This window comes from Rousettus aegyptiacus, unplaced genomic scaffold (genome assembly GCF_014176215.1).
Source record: "Rousettus aegyptiacus isolate mRouAeg1 unplaced genomic scaffold, mRouAeg1.p scaffold_m13_p_3, whole genome shotgun sequence".
NCBI classification, from domain to species: domain Eukaryota; kingdom Metazoa; phylum Chordata; class Mammalia; order Chiroptera; family Pteropodidae; genus Rousettus; species Rousettus aegyptiacus.
Genome location: NW_023416306.1, coordinates 166,196,931 through 166,215,055, shown reverse-complemented (window position 1 = coordinate 166,215,055; position 18,125 = coordinate 166,196,931). Strand labels below are relative to the sequence as shown.

Sequence of the window (18,125 nt, the reverse complement as noted above, 5' to 3'; positions counted from 1 at the left end):
GCAAGAGGAAAACGAATTCAAGAGAGATTGTGATTTGTTTCTCTCGCGTGGTTTTCAGAGTTAGACTCTTATCTCTCCCTTTGCTTCTTGACCTTGAAAAAAAAAAAAACGGAAGGAGTTCAGGTGCTAACAGGATACTAGGACGAAGATGAAAAAAGGGGGAAATCTATTCAAGGGTCTCCTAAATGAATTATGACCCTTATTTGTTAGACATAAATGAAAGCTGACCATAGGATAGAGAGTATGTTTCTAAAATCACGATTGATGTCACACAGTTTAAAACTGTGGGTTTTGATGCCTTTGGAGAAATCTGAGGTAGGAATCTCGGAAACATGTTCTAGTGATGAGTAAATCCAGAGTCAGGACAGCGCTCTCCGTTAAGAGAGCCATCGGTGCGGGACAGATTTTCCAGGAATGTGGAAATGAGGTGCTCCAAGAAGAATCCCAAAGTGACAATCCCGAATAATGCCCTGTTCAACAAAGTAATAATGATTTTGAGTTTTTTGAAGAGGAAAGAAGGCAAGAAACCCAACAGTCACTAAAGAGTCTGTTTTTCATCGAGGAGCCAATAACTTGGTGCTGAGAAACAGAACAACGCTCTATGATCTTTTCTTAAAAGATGAAACAATGATTCAGAGAATTGGTTTCTAAAGGGATCGACATAAAAATGTTAGAAACCTAGCCAAATGGGCAATGTGTTTCAATCTGAGGGAGGAAAAAAAAAATGGTATGGAACCCTTTGAAAAGTCAAAATGCTGTCAGGCTATATACATACTCCCTCGTTGGATCAAAGGCTACAAAATGTGGTCGTGAGACGCTTGAGACCCACAGACCCAGAAGGCAAGGGAAAGTATCTGAAAATATCTTTACGTCATTTCCAAAGATCCTAAAAGGGAATTCAAATTTTACTATACTATATTTACCCATCGTCTCTGAGATACTACTCTTTCTGAATCGTACCCAAGTGTATCATCAAAACAGACCTCCAACTGTTTTCATAAAGATGTGACTTGGGCTTTTCAGGTGTGGAAATGGCCTCGTCTGGCCCAGTGAGGGGACAATGAAAAAAGTGACCGAGCAGTATGAAAAGTTTGAAAATGACCCGAAGGCCCTACAAAGCGTTGGACAGATTGTGGGTGAAGTACTTAAGCAATTAAATGAAGAAAAAAATTACCATTACAGCTACAAATGGACCAAGATATGTTGCAGGTTGTCATCGACAGCTTGACAAATAAGCTGAAGCCAGGAACGAGAGTTGCTTTGGCTGTGACTATACTCTCATGAGATGCTTGCCAAGAAAGGTGGGTCCAGTGGCTTACAACATGTCTTGTGAAGACCCCGGGACGTTTCTTATTCTGAGATTAAAGGGCCATCAGAACAGAACTAAGAGAGGTGACAGAATTATGTCTTACAAACCCAGAATTCTTCCAGAGTATAGGAATAATACCTTCAAATGGCTTTGTGCCACATGGACCACCAGATACAGGAAGAAAAAACACTCTTGACATGAACCGTTGCCAGGCAACTGAACTGCAATTTCTTAAAGGCTGTATCTAGTTCTATTGTAGACAAGTACATTGCTGAAGAGTGCTAGTTTGATGAGAGAAATGTTTAATTATGCCAGAGACCATCAGCCATACATCATTTTCATGGATGAAATAGATGCTATTGGTGGTTGTCGGTTTTCTGAGGGTTCTTCTGCCTATCGATAGAGAACTTTCATGAAGTTACTGAATTACATGGATGGATATGATATTCTACACCAGGGGTCCGTGACCCCTGGGCCATGGACAGGTATCGGTCCATGGAACCGAGCTGCACAGAAGGAGGTGAGCGGCAGGGGAGCAAGTGAAGCTTCATCTGTATCTGCAGCCGCTCCCCAGCACTGGCATCACCGCCTCAGCTCCGCCTCAGGCATTAGAGTCTCATAAAAGAACTGGTCCCTGGTGCCAAGAAGGTTGGGGACTGCCGCTCTACATAGAATTAAAATGAGCATGGCCACAAACCAACAGATACACTGGATACGGTTTTGCTCCATCCAGGAAGATTAAGATACAAAACTACATATTGATTTAGAAACGGACAAGCAAGATTAGATATACTGAAAATCCAAGCAGGCTCCATTACAAAGCATGGCGAACTAGATTATGAAGCAATTATGAAGCTTTCAGAGGGCTTCATTGGAGCAGAGCTGAGAAGTATTTGTGCCGAAGCAGGTAGGTTTGCCATTTGTGCTTATCAGGATTTTGTGGTACAGGAAGACTTCATGAAAGCAGTCAGAAAAGTGCCTGATTTTAAGATGCTGGAGGCTAAATTGGACTACAAACCTGAGTGATTTACTGTAAGGATTTTGATGACTGGATTTTGATAGTGATTTACTGTAAAGATTTGATTGACTTACTTTAAAAATAAAGTTAAGGAAAACAATGTATGTCTAGGCAATGATCTCATTAAAAGCATATGAATAAAAATATGTATCAACAATATCATAAAAATTAGGAATTCAGTAATTCTGTTTTTAATATTGGTACAGACGAAATCCGTATTCGTTAATGTTGCGTTTACTGCAGAAGTTAAAAGGACAAGTATGTGGTAGCTTTTAGTATTTGCTGTGTGAGCATTTTGTAAACATCGAAAATGGTTTCAGATAGTAGTACAAAAGAGCATTTCTTATGACTTACTTTATATCATTGTTTTCCTCATCCTAAATAGTTGAATAAAATGTTTTGAATCGTTCTTCAAAAAAAAGACATAGCTTGGAGTGGAAGCAACAGTATTTAATATAAGCATCAGTATAAGTTGATTAATTGTAAAAAAGGCAAGAACTATGCCAAAGTAAAAGAAGATATGATTAATTATTAACAGTAAGGTAAACAACATAAAGTTGCTTCAAGAAACCAAAACACAGAAAGTTTAAATTTAATACTCTGCATTTCTTGAACATTGACAGAATGTCTACTAGATGCCAAAACGCCTGTGCTTAAAAGTGGAAAAATTCATCCCATAAGATACATGGTGATATATATACATAGTCTTACTAGAAACATAAGAAACAGATTTAAAAAAAAAAAATCTGAGTCAAGACCTTCAGAAGATTGCTTACACTTGAAACTTATTATTAAAAAAAATTAAAAGATTACTGCCTACTACTATTAAATGAAAATCATAATTCAAGTCAAGAAAAAGGAGGGAATCAAGAGTCATTTGGGAGGTTTCAAGCCATTCATTACCCAATCCGAATGCCAAAGAACAAGCATTTTTGACAATAGCGTTGTGAAGTGGTTTTTCATGTGACAACATAGAATGTGCGATGCAGTATTCCCGGCGGGCGGTCGCCTGCAAAAGCAGGTGGGTTAAGTTGGTGGGCACTGGCCCCCTAGGGAAACGCTAGCTGAATCAAAGGACTTCTGAGTACTGCTAACGACATGGGAACGAAGAGTAATACACAAGGAGAAGGCGGGAAATGCACGAGGGAAGCCATCGGCCTCAGCGAGCTCTTGTTACGGCTGAGTCCCAACTAAGCCAGCGCCGTTAAAGGCAGTCCCCTCCGCCCCCCCCCCCCCCGTTTCGGCAACACTTCTAATGCCACCACTACTGGTTCCAACACCGAATATTCCAAGTGCACGCTATATGGAACTAGGAAACGAAATAGAAACTTCTTAGAGGAGAGAAGGGACCCCCTCCGAAGCCCAACTTCAAAGCTGGAAATGTTGACAACAGCCACTTCGGAAATCTTAGAGATAAGAGAAAGTATAAAGGCGTCGGTGTGTCTCCAAGCACGCGGGCACATCTCAGTCCCCTGGCTGTATCGATGAACTCTTCAGTTTACTGTGGAAGATTCACTTTCTGTCTTCGTTCTCAGTGCCTCATTCCATTCTTGCTGCTACTGTGCTATTAGATCATGGACAAGTACCAGAGTTTATCCGACCGCCATGATTTCTGCTCATCAAAGCTTTTCCTAGGCCCATAAATGAGAAGAGTCTCATCTCATCAGATACAGGGGCTAAAACCGCTACTCATGGCCAAATGAACGTTAGCAAAAGCTGGAAACGAGCATCCCCTCATTCCTACGGAAAATTAGAAGAGCAATACAATCCAGAATAGTAGATTCGCTTGATTTAAGGGACTAGCTAAAAGATGTGGTCATAATTCATTTTTAGGTTTTTTGTTTTTTACAAATAATAGGTTAACCTGCTTCCTGAATTAAAAAAATAATAATGATGATGATTAACGAGTCATGAGATGAATTTTTAAAATGCACGTCCTGACGATCTTAGCACAGATTTATTTCACCTTGCTCCTACGAGCAGCATGAAGTTGTGTATATTCTGTGCAATTCAGATAGCTGAAAGAAAGCTATTCATCTATGATCTCAGCACTGTACAGGAACGCAGATAAGCTGGACCAAGCTCAGAGAAGATACGGGGAGACAGGGAAAACCGACACGTATCGGGAAGAGCACCGAAGGACCCGGAGATGCACGGTCTGGCAAAGACTGACGGCTTAAGCAATGAGCGGCCATTTTCAAAGGTCTAAAAAACTATGTGAGAGAGACTAGACTTGCCTTGTGTGGCCCCAAGGGTTAGAAAGTCCCTGCGAGAAAGAACTTTCTGTTGGTCACGATCAGAGAGGAGGCGCCTTGCGTGCCCGCTCTCCCTACGAGCATGTGAGCGAAGGAGAGATTTCGGCACCTGCTGGGTGACCTGGTGATTGACAGGTACAGTTTCTTTGGGTTTCTTACCGCCTGAGAGTCTGTGACTCGACTCACCTCTCATTCTCAATGGCTGTCCCTCCAGGTCGGGGTTTAGGCACATTGGCACATTACATTGGCGTTTCCCGGGCTGTATCTGTTCTGTGGATAAATAGGGCATTTCAGTCTTCAGTGAGGTCAATTTAGCACAATTCATAATACAAAGAATATAACTAATAATCTCTTGGGGTCGTTTCCTTTTTTTTTTTTTTTTTGGTTATTGTTCTTATGGATCATTAACATTTACAGGACACGTGCTAGATGTTAGGGTACGGCTGCTTGGGGTTTCACTACAAACCCGCCATTCAGGTATATGAAATGCTGTTGAAAGCAGGAGAGTACCTAAAACCACCCAGAAAAGTCCAGATTCTCTACCATCACCCCCCCCAAAAGCTCAAATTTCATATCTCTTGATATGAAATGAAAAAAATGAAAGGCTAAAGTCATGGCCATAAAAAAAAAAATGTTTTATGCAAATCAACTCCATAAGTGTTCGTTTCGGACAATGGCCTGAATGATCATACAGAAGACATGTGGATCTGGTAGCAAGGAAATGACAGGCGCTGACCGAGGGCTGAGAAACGGGAATGAGAGGATAGAGGCGGCAACGGAGGAGCGCTGCTTCACGTCTGCTTCCCAGGAAGAGGAGGCACAGAAGCCACCGGATACGCGCAGACGGACAGAGAAGAGGCAGGTGCCCTGTGGGCCAGCAGGTACGTGCTGAGGTGAGTGGACCGTGTTTTAGACTGCCTTTCTCAGCGTGTCTTTCTAGAACTAGATCTACTCTTTTGAAGACTAGTGAGTCACCGAATTAACATATGCGGTATGAAGTGACATGCCCCCTAACACCGAACGACACATTCATTGACTCTCCTCTGGTCTTAGATTTGGGGAAAATGTTTTATGCCACTAATAAAAACAAGAATATCGAGATGAAGTTCTAGTTGGACTTGGTGACTAGAGAACCAACTTGGAGGATGGAAAACAAGCCCAGGAAAACTCAAGTGAAAAAAAAAAATCAGCTAGCATGTGAATGGCAAGTATTAAATGAGAAAGCAGAGTGACATGAACAGGCTTAAGTTTGGTGGAAAAATGAAAAATTCAGTTAAATGGGTTATTTGGCATCATGTAGTTTTTTTAGATTAAAATTTGGATCGAAAATTGAAATCTATTTGCCTTTTTATAACTCTACTGAGTCAATCAAACTGGGTTATAATTGTTGCCAGAGTCAAAAACGCTTAGCTTTTGGCTGAGCTGCTTGCTATAGAAAACGGCCGTATGGTAAAAACACTCTTTGGAACTCCAGGTCAGTCTAACAAACGCTAGGTGTTTAATTATTAATGAACTAATCAAACAAAAGCTTTTCTTCTCAGTTCCTTATACAGCTTCATCTCAGTAAAGAGAGAAACAAAGTTCTCTTTGGCATGGACAGAAAGATTTCACCCAAACGTAGTAAACTTTCGAGGCTGGTTATCTGATGTCTCCTTGTCTCTCTTACCTGTTGGCTTTTGGCCATTTCATTACTCACTACCACTTATCACTATAAGAAAGGAAAAAAAAAGCCACTAAACCTTTAAAATATTAAGAACCCTTACAAAGGCCAGGAGAGATGAAACTATTTGTTAAATGTATTATTGGATATAGTGTGAGGAATTCAGTTATCTAGGCAGGCTTTTTTTTTAAAAAGAACAATGGAGGAAAATAAGGTAAAATGTATGTAAATACAGTGGTTCTGAAAAAATAATATCTAAGATTATTATTTTTATAATTATAATTATTAGCCATAATGAAAATTATTAAAATAATCTCATATAACTACAGCCGGAAAGTACCGATCAAGGTACTAAAACGGCCCCGGCCACGTATCGGCCCCCAGGGCACAGTGACAAACCCTGAGAGTTTCATCGTGCACGTGTGCCGCAAAGTACTTGCACATGTATAATCTGGCAATCCAAATGACCCATTTAATTAAAAAAAAAAAAAAGAAAACGAAAAGCAAAAGCAGGCACTCAAAGGAGCAGGGCTGTGGCGGTACTACGGGCTGGAGAACGCGATACCCAGGTTTAGAAAATGCAGAGTGATCGTGTTTAAAACAGACATGTCGTGGCGGTCGATTCTTACTTTAAAATTGAGGTTAGATGCAGTCCCATCGTATGGGCATGAGGGTGTACACCTGCAACCTGGTGACCCTGCTGGCTAAACCACAGAGCTCATATTCCCAGACCTACCGGCAGACCATAACGTCACTAAGCTCAGTGGTCGTCATTATTATTATTAATATTTCCTTATTTTCGGTACTTCACAGTTTACAAAACAGACGACTGATGATATGTTTTGTTTTGTTAATTTGTTTCACGAAATCATAGTTCCATTCCCTCCTTTATGCACTTACATCATTTAACTCCCAGATATATAAACTAATATCTGGAATCTGGTCTTAGAGGGGAAAAAAAAAAAAAAAAAAGAATTGGACCGGCCTAGGTGGAAGAACAGGTGCCTCTGGAACACTTGGAAAGTTTAAAGAAATTCATAAATTAGATTTTTAAAAACTGATTTGAACCACAGAACACGAGGGAAAATCCATTCCTTAACAGGGGCGCAGAGGGGACGCAGAGCACGTGGCATTAGCTAACGGGGGAGGGAAAACGAGAAGAAAAGGCTTGACCCACCAGTGTCCCAGTTGCTGATGTTATGGGGGGCGCTAGACTGATGCTCCAGCTGCCGCTTCATTAACTGGCTCATTGTCAGAGCTCCCAGGGATCCCCTTTTCATCTGCCTATACTGAGCTATATGGAGGAAATTAGGAGATGATTACTAGGGGGGAATTGACTTCCGCAGCACACAAAGGCTCTACACATCCACATAGAATATTAATTGAAACTTCATCAGCTATCCGTAATTGTTTGGTAAATCGTATGCTTCTGTCCAGATGAGAAACTAAGGTACTATGCTATTCAAGTGTCTTTCTTTACTCCGTAAAGAAACAGTGCCTTTGAGCGCTGATCTGTAGCCTGTAAACCTTTACCCCAGTTACGACACTGTGATTGTTGTCATTTACTTTTCTATTTACGTACTTTGGCTTGTTCCGAAAAGGATTTAAGACAGATAATATTTTGAATTTATAGCTTGACTTTCTTTAATGGAGCTGTGTATAGTTACAGTCTCCATTCTGTTCCCTGAGTTCCTCGTGCGTGCGTGTGTGTGTGTGTGTGTGTGTGTGTGTGTACACATATATTTTGGAGTAGGATGACACATATCAACCCCAATTTGGGGAGAGAAATTGAAGCAAATAAAATTACGTTACTTTGAGGTGATCATAAAACCAAAATATGCTGACTGGAAGTCAACACTGTTTTCAATCTCTGCAGCAGACTCTGCCTTCTGTTTGAAAAAACGTGAATCAAATAACATTCCAGAGTGTTATTTCAGTACGCATTTTTGTTTTAGAAAATAGTGGTAACATTTTTATCCCACAATTAGGAATTCACAAATATCCCACCAATGAAATGCCAAGTTAGAAGCATTTCCAAACCAGAAAAAAAAAAAAAAAAAAAAAAAAAAAGTGAGAAACACTTCAGTAGACGGCTGAGTGAGAAAGCCACCTGCCCACGACTTCCTATTCCTCTGCGAGTGGTCACACCAATCCCTGCCACCAGCCCAGGGAGAAAGACAGAGCATCACTGATGAATGCTTTCTACACGATCCCATATATCGAGATGTTTGAGAAATTGTGGTTCCTGGCTCTCTTATAAGGACAATTTCAGAAACTGAAGCTCTGAACTGCACAGAAGGGGATGATAGAGAGTGGAATGACTGTATGGCCCCAAAAAGCCTCAAATGTTACACACGAGTTTGCAATCATGATACCAAGGCAGCAACTCGCTGTGATATGAAACCAATTATAACATTATTTTGAATGTAATTAGCATGCTGTTTGATTCATGGTGATCATGGTATGTTTAGCTACAAAATAATCAGCTAATAAACTGATCAAAAGGGAGGTATGATGAGAATTCTTGGGTCTTGGAGTCCATGTTGACGGAATTCGTGGAAATGACTATGCAAACTAATATGAAAAATCTCTGATTCTTCTGGTTGACCGGTAAAATGCACAGTTTTATGAGTTATTTGAAAAGTGTAGCTTCACTAAAATTCATAGGCAAAAATCTTTTAGAAGATTTAACAAATTTAAAAATTAGCAGCATCTATCAGACTCAAAGAAGAATTTAAAACCTCTCATGATTCAATTTCTCCAAATCTCACTTGCTTTTAAAGACAAAAGAATTCCCTGTGCATAAAAACCCTTAATGTTCAGGTCAGTGTATAGGGAACCTGGCATTATGCCCCCAAGAACACAAGACCAAGAGCCTTCTAATACCTGCTTTTGATGAAAAGGAGGAGGAAGGCAGAAATCTAATGATATGCCATGCTAGATCCAAAAGGGCTAGCTAGGTTCAATCGTGACTTTGGGATTATGATACATTTATTTTATGATAAAAAAAATTAAGTAGCACTAAAAGAAAACTGACTTAGTTATCCTGACTATCTCAAATTATACCCAACTTGGAATTCTAACTAGAATTCACTATCTTTTTTTTTAGATGACTCACGCAAATTGGGAGAAGAACATATGCTTTCATGATTTTAGTATGTGAACTAAAATATAGTCATTTTATCATGTTATCAAACAGATTTTTTGTGATAAAAACAAAAAGGACAACTAGATTCAGAACTAGCCATTCTTCTTTGCTACCAACAGGACAAATAACTGTCACTTGGAAACTCTTAGAATTCCTATAACCTCTACTGTAGCTGAACTTGAATTATTTGAAGGCAGGGTGGTATGCTAAAAAGAGACCGGGCTTGAAAGTCAAACAGACCCAGCATTGATTTCTGTCTCTACTACTTGGTAGCTATATGACTTTAAGCAAGTCTTCTAGCCTCTCTGAACCTCTGTTTTTAAATCTATAAAACGAGGTCGATAATATCTGCCATGCAATGCCTGTGTAAGGATTGAATAAGATAACCACTTGTGTAAACAACTTAGTGAAGTGCCTGGCACATGATAAATGTTAAATAAATGGTAGCTACTGTTACTATTACGACTGTAAACTCCTTGAGAACAAAAGGTGTCTTATTTATTCGCTTCTGATCCCCAGTGCCAAGCACCTAATTAATAGTAGCTGAATGAATGAATGCATGAATGAATGAATGATGAAGATGATGATGTTGTTCCATACTACCAGTCCAGCATGTAAGTTAAGATCTTTATCTGATTTTTCAGGATCATCCTCATTTCAAAAGAGAGTCAAGTGAAAATTAATCAGCTTCTTAACCACATGGAACACAAAATGTACCACCAGCACACGGCGGTACGTGCACCAGTTTGTATCTCTGATTCCTGCTGAGAGTTTCCCATGCTAAAGTCTCCTAACTGCCTCCACTAAGCCGTTATCTTCACCTCAACGCGACTAAAGCTCCCCATGACAACGTCTAGGACTCGCAACGGAAGGCAGTTTCGAAGTAGCTGTCTCTCATAGAGCTCGTAAAATTTCATGCCATTTTTATTTTCTAATCCAAAAGGGCTAGGTTCGATCATGACTTTGGGATCATTTTTATTTTATGATGTTTATTTTATGATGACCCAGATAAAATTTTGTCAGTGATATAGATGATTATTTCAAACTAAATAAAGGTGTTTCATGTAAAATTCTGCCATAGACAATACTTTTCGCTTGCCCCCAAAGCAGTTCCCTGTTTTATGTTTGGGTTATTAATATATAATATTATTTTATTGAATGATGACATTCAGCGATTATTCCTTAACAAATGAGGGTTCTTGGCCGATCAGTAGTAACCATACTGATTTATCAGACGCTTCAGGTATTGACAAGAAGGGTCTCTGAGAACACATGACAGTGTCACCCAGGAAGCGCACATAACGTTAAAAAAGAAAAAAACGATAGCGAGAGTATGAAGATTGAAAATAATGCTGCAGTAATGTTCCAAATTAATGTACAAAAAATCTTACTTGATATTGAGGAATGGCTACTTGTTTCCGGCACACCTGCTTCTAATGTCGGGGCAGATGAGGATTCTCGTGGCATTTCCAAAGTCGAAAGTCCTTTAGTAGAGGGATCTACAAACAGAAATGTTATTTAAAACTCAGGATGCTGATTAAAAGCAAGTTCAAGAACCCTTTTCCATATCTTTTTCCCTCTTGCTTAATGCACTCATTATACTTATGAAATCATTATATACTATTACATACTTTTGACCCTACTAATTAAATGGAATTATATACACACTAGTTTCAAAGTTCCATGGAGAACTGCTTGTACATTCCACTCTGCATATGTGGATATGCCCTTCAGAAATTAATGACAGCTCAATGACAGAACCAAAACTAGGAATATTCACACTGCCTGTCCTTGAGCAGGTCACTTAATCTTTCCACAACTGGATTTCTTTTCATCTAATACCTAAAGGTGCTTACAGTTCATTTTACCTATATCATTTCACCATTCCACCTTTGTCTGGAAATTTCCCCACCATCATCTACATCTCTATACATACAAAAAATTCCTCCTCCAGTTAGGTTAAATCTCTAAGATCATATCCACCTCAAAAAATACAAACGAACAAACAAAAAAACTAGATCAGGTGACACTCATGTAATTCCCCATCCTTAATCTCTCCCTAACCTAACACACTAGTATATAATTTTCTATCTACTTGTCTATAACCCTTGCTAAACCATAAGTAATTTAAGAGCAGGGACTGTACCTAATATGAAATACTTACTCTTAACTCAGATTTTATATTTTATTAGTTGAACAAGAAACAAACTGTATCCTTTGCTTCTTCTATTTGACAGATGGATCTAAGGTAAAGTATTTTTAGCACGTAATATTGTCTTATGAATCTAACAATAATGGAAAATAAGTTGCCCCATCTTATACTAGGTAAAGATTATCCTTCAAACTTTTTTGCAAACTTGAATGGTTTATCATAGCGAACTGCCTAAAATTCTTTACAAACCTCCTTGCCATCTTAAGCTGTGTTATATAGTGAGCAACCTGGAGTCACCTAATGGGCTTTCATGACTCTGCTATGCTATAATTCAGGGATGCCCACCCTAAGTGGCTTCAAGTTCTTAAGCTTAATAACGTCTCCTTCCATCTCATCATTTTCTTATGGTCAATCATTTTTTCTGGCAATAGAGCAAGCTACCATACATACATATGATTTAAGTATGCAGATGCTAGTCTATTATTGGATGATGGCAAAACTTGCAAAACTGTCAGAAATAAAAGTAAAATTGATCCTAGATGAGAGCCTGGGAGAAAATTTTTTGAACATTGATTTCAAAACATCTACTTTTGATTCTCAGAGGTCTTTCTGAATACATACGGTTGCTGGATTAATAACTTCTTGATAACAAAAAAAGTGTAACTGTAATAATGTTTACCAACTCCTAATACAGCATAAATAACTACCCATGTTAAATTATCTTAGTCATTAAGATATTAAAGATCAGGTTATTGATTTTCTCTTAGGTATTCTCCCCAAAGCACTAGCTAAAAATGTGCATATTTACCTCTCTGGCCCTTATGTGTTTTATATATGCTGCTTTGGCACAATAATGTAGAATGAGAAAGCTTAAAGTGAATTTTGAAGAATTCTTTGAAGATACTTAAGACTTTAGAGTTTTGCTATGCTTATTAAAATCCTTGGCGTATCTTTAATTTTAAAGAAATGTCATTCATTACTGTAGGATAGTTATTGATAATCATTAGTGTACCAAAATTTTTTATTCCAGGCAATTTTACTCAGTCTTAAATCATTTTATGAAGCCTTCCATTGGTATGCAGTTTAAGGCAACACATATTGAATGGAGCTATACGCTTAGCTTTAAATATTTCTGTTCAATTTTTTATAGCGATGTGCAGAAAATGTCATACTATTAATTCATTCATTCATCAAACATTTTCCATCACTCTATTGCTGATACAATCAACAAACGAACCAAACCGAAATCCTTGCCTTTGGGAACTTCCATTTTAATGGGACGAGACAAACAATAATATGCACAAAAGAAAATAAATTATTGTACTTTGGAAGAACCATTCTTTGGAGAGGAGAACTAGAGGAGAGAAAGAGACTGCGAGATGCCAGGTGGGATGGAAGGATGGGGTGTAGTCCAGGCCTCACTGGGGACCTGATGTTTGATCGAAGAATTAAAAGCAGGTAAGTGAGCCAGGCAGATAACTGGGGAAGACACTGTCGCTCTGAGGGAATGGCCGGAGGAAAGGCCCTAAGGTGGGACTATATAGCGTGTTCGAGAAACGGCAAGAGGCCACTGTGGCTGAGTAGAAGAGCTGTGGAAAGCTGAGCAAAACAAAGTGAGAGACCAAGTGAGAATCGCCATGTAAAGCATCCTAGGAATTTAAAGGACTTGAGCTTGCACTATTATTAAAGAAATGGGGAGCCGATGCAGCGCTTTAAGCCGAGGAATGGTGTAATCGTGTCTCACAGGATCACTCTGGCTGCTGTGTTAGGAAGATAAGAAGGCAGGGAGTATTTAGGAGGCTATGGCAGCTGACCCCGGTGAGAGGTGACGGTGGCTTAGACAAGGGTGGGAGCGGGGGAAGTAGTGCGAAGCGGCCAGATTCTGGGTGTATTTTGAAAGTAGATTTAGGTGACCAGATTAAATGGAGGACGTCCCATCAAAATTTAATTTCAAACAAACAACAGATAATTTTTTAGTACAAATGTGGACCGTGAAATTTTTGGGAGATGTGGCCCTAACTCTTTACTCCTCTCTGAATCATGCCCTTTGTCATGTGACTCCGAAGTTCCTTCCACTAAAGAGGCGAAGTGTATTTCCCCTTTTGACTTTGGGCTCAGCCATGTGACCTGTTTTGGCTAACCAAATGTTTGCAAGCAAAGCGTGACCAAATGCTTAAAAAATGTCTATGTAATTGTGCTTGCTCTCTTGTGCCTCTTCCATCGCCATGAAAAGAATATTCCCAGGCTTCACAGGTCCCAGGAGGAGACGGACCGCCCAGCCAAGGCCAACCTGGATTAGCCAATTCCCAGATGACCAAGAGATCTGCAAACCACATAAATGCTTATTGTTGTATATTGTTAAGAATTTATGCTTGTTACATATCATTATTCTAGCAACTGATAGAATTGTCTCAGCATATGGACAATATGTAAAACCACAAGACTGGATGAGTTTACCAAGAGAGTGAGTGTAGACCTTGGTGAGTGAAGTTTGGGTGAACTAGTAGAGAGGAAATCTTCATAGGAATGATAAGGGTTTTTTTTGTTTTTTTTTTTACAAAGAATAAGATGGAGATAGTAATAGTATAGACAACTCTTTAAAGAATTTTCCTAAAAGGGAAGGAGCAAAATGGGATTTGGGGTATGAAGAACTTTTTTTTTTTTTAAGGTAGAAGTAAGATTATGTTTACATGCTCAAGTCAAGGATCCTTTAGAAAGAAAAAACTAAAGGAGGAGAAAGAGGGGAGAATTTCTGGGCCTATAGCCCGGAGTAGGTAAGAGACATGGAATCTTGTCAATATGTGGAAAAGTTGGCTTTAGACAGGAACGTAAAACAGAACATAAGACAGCCCCAGCCAGGAAGGCCAGGTGTATGAGTTTAGACGCTGGAAGCCAGGCAGATGAGGTGATAGCGGGCTGTGGAAAATTCTTCTGATTGCATTAAATAGGAAGAGGTATTGAAAGTTCGGATGAATAAAGAAGGCAACACGCATACACCCGAAACATACATACTACAATCTATGTCTCATGTATACCTACCCTGTGGCCTTCATATGGTTTCTTACACACCCACCCCACAGACCTCTATCCTGTCTAGGCCACCGCCTTCCTCCATCTATATGCAGATATTTTCCTGGCTCTAACCAATGAAAAGATATCCCATTTTCCCTAGAAACCTTCTTAAACTTTGCTGTTGTTACCAGGATCTTTTTCTTCTCCCTGCCTGGCTGGGGCACGACCTTTCCCCAAATACGCTAACGCTCATTCAGCAGATTTTCACACAGCACCTCGGAGGCACGCGGCCCTGTTCTGGGAGGCAGAAAACCACGAGGAACCTGGGGAAATAGCTGGGCAAATCGAAGAGCCGGGGCTGGTCTCGGAGGAGTGGCTTTTGTGCGCGGTAGTGGGAGAAGCGGGACTAGCATCGAGACAACAGCCCCGGCACTGTCACCGCCTGGGTGTGTGACGTCACCTCCTCAGAGCACCGGTTGCTTCTTAAGGGAAGTGGGGGTTACACTAGAGGTCTCTTAGATCTGTGCCGGTTCTCAATGTTCTGGAGTCTACAAATCTAATAAAATAGTCATCCCTGACCAATTTCATTGTTTTTGAAGAGTCACATTCCCTTTTTTAAGATCTGAGCTGAGGAATGAAGATGCGTTCCACCAGTATTCTGGTAATCCAGCACTGGACTGTGTTTCAGGATGAGGGACTATCGGCTTGCCACTTTTGCAAGTTATCTTTCTTAGAAAGAGTGCCTCCAAAAAATGGCGGGAAATCCACGTGATGTGACAACTTCACCATCAAGTGGTGTCCAACTGATTAGGGTCTCAGTTGTCACTGGGCTTTTTCTTTCTTTCTCTTGGGTCCTGAGGGCACACAACGTCCACCAGATTGCTGATATTGTTTAAAATATATAATCAACTGTATAGACCCTAAGCAATTATACAGTCAATTCTTAATCACTCTAAGCACTCTTTGCTTTATTTTAGCCCTTCAAGTTTATTTCTCTTTTGGACTATATCGTAGCTCACTAAAGTATAGCAGGAACAAAAAATAAGAAAGCAAAAAGTTCTAATGAATGACTTTTACAGACCTAGGAAGGCTAAAATGATATCTGGAATATCTTGACATGAATTAACCATTGTGTCTCATTGCTAAGGATGATCAAGAATTGACTGTACTTCAGAAACAACACAAACAGAAACATTTATGGAGCCAATAGAACCACGTCTGAATCCAACACGCCTGAGTGAGCAGCATGGATTCAGGGTGATTATGAAACAATTATAATGTCACTCTCTGACATTATAAGATTGAGAGTTGGATGCACAGTCAGTGCCAAGACCCTACCGAGTAAGATGCACAAACTTGAATGTGAGGCTGGGACAAAGAAGAGACGTGAGCTTACCTGGATCTTTCTGTTCTCCCAATTTATCTAGAATGTTGAAGGAGATGTCAAGGTACTCTCTCTGGATGGCACTGACAGCAATCTTCCTCTGCTTCCTCTGCCTGGGGACGATCTGAATCTTAAATTCCGATTCCTCGGCTCCCTCCTCTTCAACCTTCCTCTCAAGAGTCTGTTCTGTATCCGATTCAGCACTGGTGTCGGGCTTCTCACTTTCTGTTGGGTTCTCAGCATCTTCAGGGACTTTGAGGAGGACAGTTTTTGCCCCTGAACTTGGCATCAGCCCACCCAGCGTATCTTCCTCGATGCTGGGCTCAGGGGATGTCTCGGGAAGCGCGTAGGACTTCTGAAGGAGGTCTCGTTTTTGTTTAAGCGTGAGCGGGCTGCCGTAGGAAAACTCATGCAGCTCCTCCTGCTTTGATAATTCTTCGGCGTCTGTGGGGTCTCCCAGAGCTATGAGACTGGAGTCCTTGTCGCCTGCTGACTGATTATTTCCTGAGTCCTTAAAGGAAAAGTCTTTGGAACAGTCCTCCACACTTACTTGCACAAGGGGAGTTGTGCTCAGGCTGAGGACCGAGGGGTGGCTGGGGATGGAGGACGAGGAGGCAGCATTTTTACCAGAGGCACCATCATTTCCTTGGTCCATGGTCTCCTCTTCCTCATCACTCTCCACTATTCGGAGAGGGGGGAGAGGTTCAAACACGAGAGAGTCGCTGTCAGATGTCGAGAGCATTGAATGTTTTTCGGGCCCAGATGTCGAATCTGAGGACAAATCTATCAGGTCTAAATCCTCTTTAGGAGCAGCCTTTATCGGAGAATCAACTTTGACCTCAAATGTCTCCATGCAGTTTAACCTAACTTCTGGTATCACAGGCCTTCGCATCTCCTGAAAACCTCCCGCAGCAGAGTTCTCGGGGGCCTCGGCGGCGTCAGGCCTCGTGGCGGAGTTCTGTCTGGGACGTCCGTGGTCATGTTGTCTTTGCGTGAGATAAGCGGCCTGGGCGGGAGGCTTATCTATGTCACACCGGTCTATGCAGGACTTCCTACGGTGCTCATCTAATGTAAACAAGAGGGAGTCTGCATTCCCTATATCAAGAGATTTTTGTTTTAAAGAGCGCAGCTTTTTTTTCTGAATGCTTTCTTCTCTCACACAGTGTAGAAGGCTGTCTTGCACTGCGCCCGTTTCTCTATATTCAGCCAGCTCTATTTCACCTGATTAAAACAGAAAAAGCTAGTACTGTTTTACTTGGAGATTCCACCATTTTTTTTTTCCCCTCATACTTTGGGCATACGATTGGCATAAATCATAATCACAATCCCAGCTCCACCAGAAGGCAAAACTGACCTTCTGGCCAAGTTTTTGGAAGGTTCATTCTAAATTTCAAAGAAAAACCAGAAACCTTTGGAATGAAAGAACCCACAATGGCAGTTTAAGATCGTATTTCCAAAATCAAGCTTCGGGATAATTCCTCAGCTCTGTTCATTTGTGCACAGGAGAGGGGATCGCTTTTGGCTGAGGCAGATCTAGGAAACTGTGCTCAAATCGTGTGGAAGAGAAGCAAACATCTTGCAACAAATCAAATCAAGCAATGGCCCTCTAGGACAATCACGACGTTAATGATGTATCTGTCAGTTCACGTATATATATAAATGTGTATATATATATACTGTTTGTGCATACATATATATAAAATCAGCGGTATTAAAATGTGTAGTAACGTAATAAAATTAAGATTTCACCCCAAACAAATGGTAGAGTACAACATTTCTGCATAAAATTACTAAGAGGAAAAAATTCATACTTCTCTGAACATTCATCTCAACCGGCTGATATTTCACCATTTTGCTGCCGCCTATCCTTTTCAATCTTGCAAAAAAAGTTTGAGACTCTTTATTGCAGGGTCCAGTAGGTGTATCATGAATATCAGATTCATCAAAAACACTATCTTCTTCTAATTGGGGAGAGAAAGTCAAAATTACACTTAAGAGGTTATTCTCTCTTAGGCTGTGTCTACACAAGCATTTCAATGAAAGCATTATATGGAACGAAATCTGCATGGTTTCTACACCAGCCCGAGTCTAGGCAGGGCTAGGTATTTCATCCAGGTGTCAAATCATCCATATGTTGAACAGAGCAACCTGTTACAAGGCTGCCCCTCGTTTTCCATGTGACAATTG

The 18,125-nt window shown here is 40.4% G+C and overlaps 1 protein-coding gene and 1 pseudogene across 19 annotated transcripts in view; one reads left to right on the top strand and one right to left on the bottom strand.

The window, feature by feature from the left end:
• UNC79 (unc-79 homolog, NALCN channel complex subunit) overlaps window positions 1–18,125 on the bottom strand; it is a 217,591-nt gene that overhangs the window by 57,941 nt on the left and 141,525 nt on the right. For 12 of the 19 annotated variants that reach the window (XM_016145493.2, XM_016145498.2, XM_016145484.2 and 9 more), the window contains 5 exons: window positions 17,750–17,899; window positions 15,951–17,159; window positions 10,782–10,889; window positions 7,420–7,536; window positions 4,769–4,852 (listed from right to left, as the gene is read on the bottom strand). In XM_016145493.2, coding sequence (XP_016000979.2) covers window positions 4,769–4,852; window positions 7,420–7,536; window positions 10,782–10,889; window positions 15,951–17,159; window positions 17,750–17,899 — 1,668 coding nt within the window. The remainder of the gene's footprint in view (window positions 1–4,768; window positions 4,853–7,419; window positions 7,537–10,781; window positions 10,890–15,950; window positions 17,160–17,749; window positions 17,900–18,125) is intronic. The other 7 variants (XM_016145491.2, XM_016145496.2, XM_016145487.2 and 4 more) reach the window with 5 other exon arrangements.
• LOC118614995 lies at window positions 1,061–3,217 on the top strand (annotated as a pseudogene).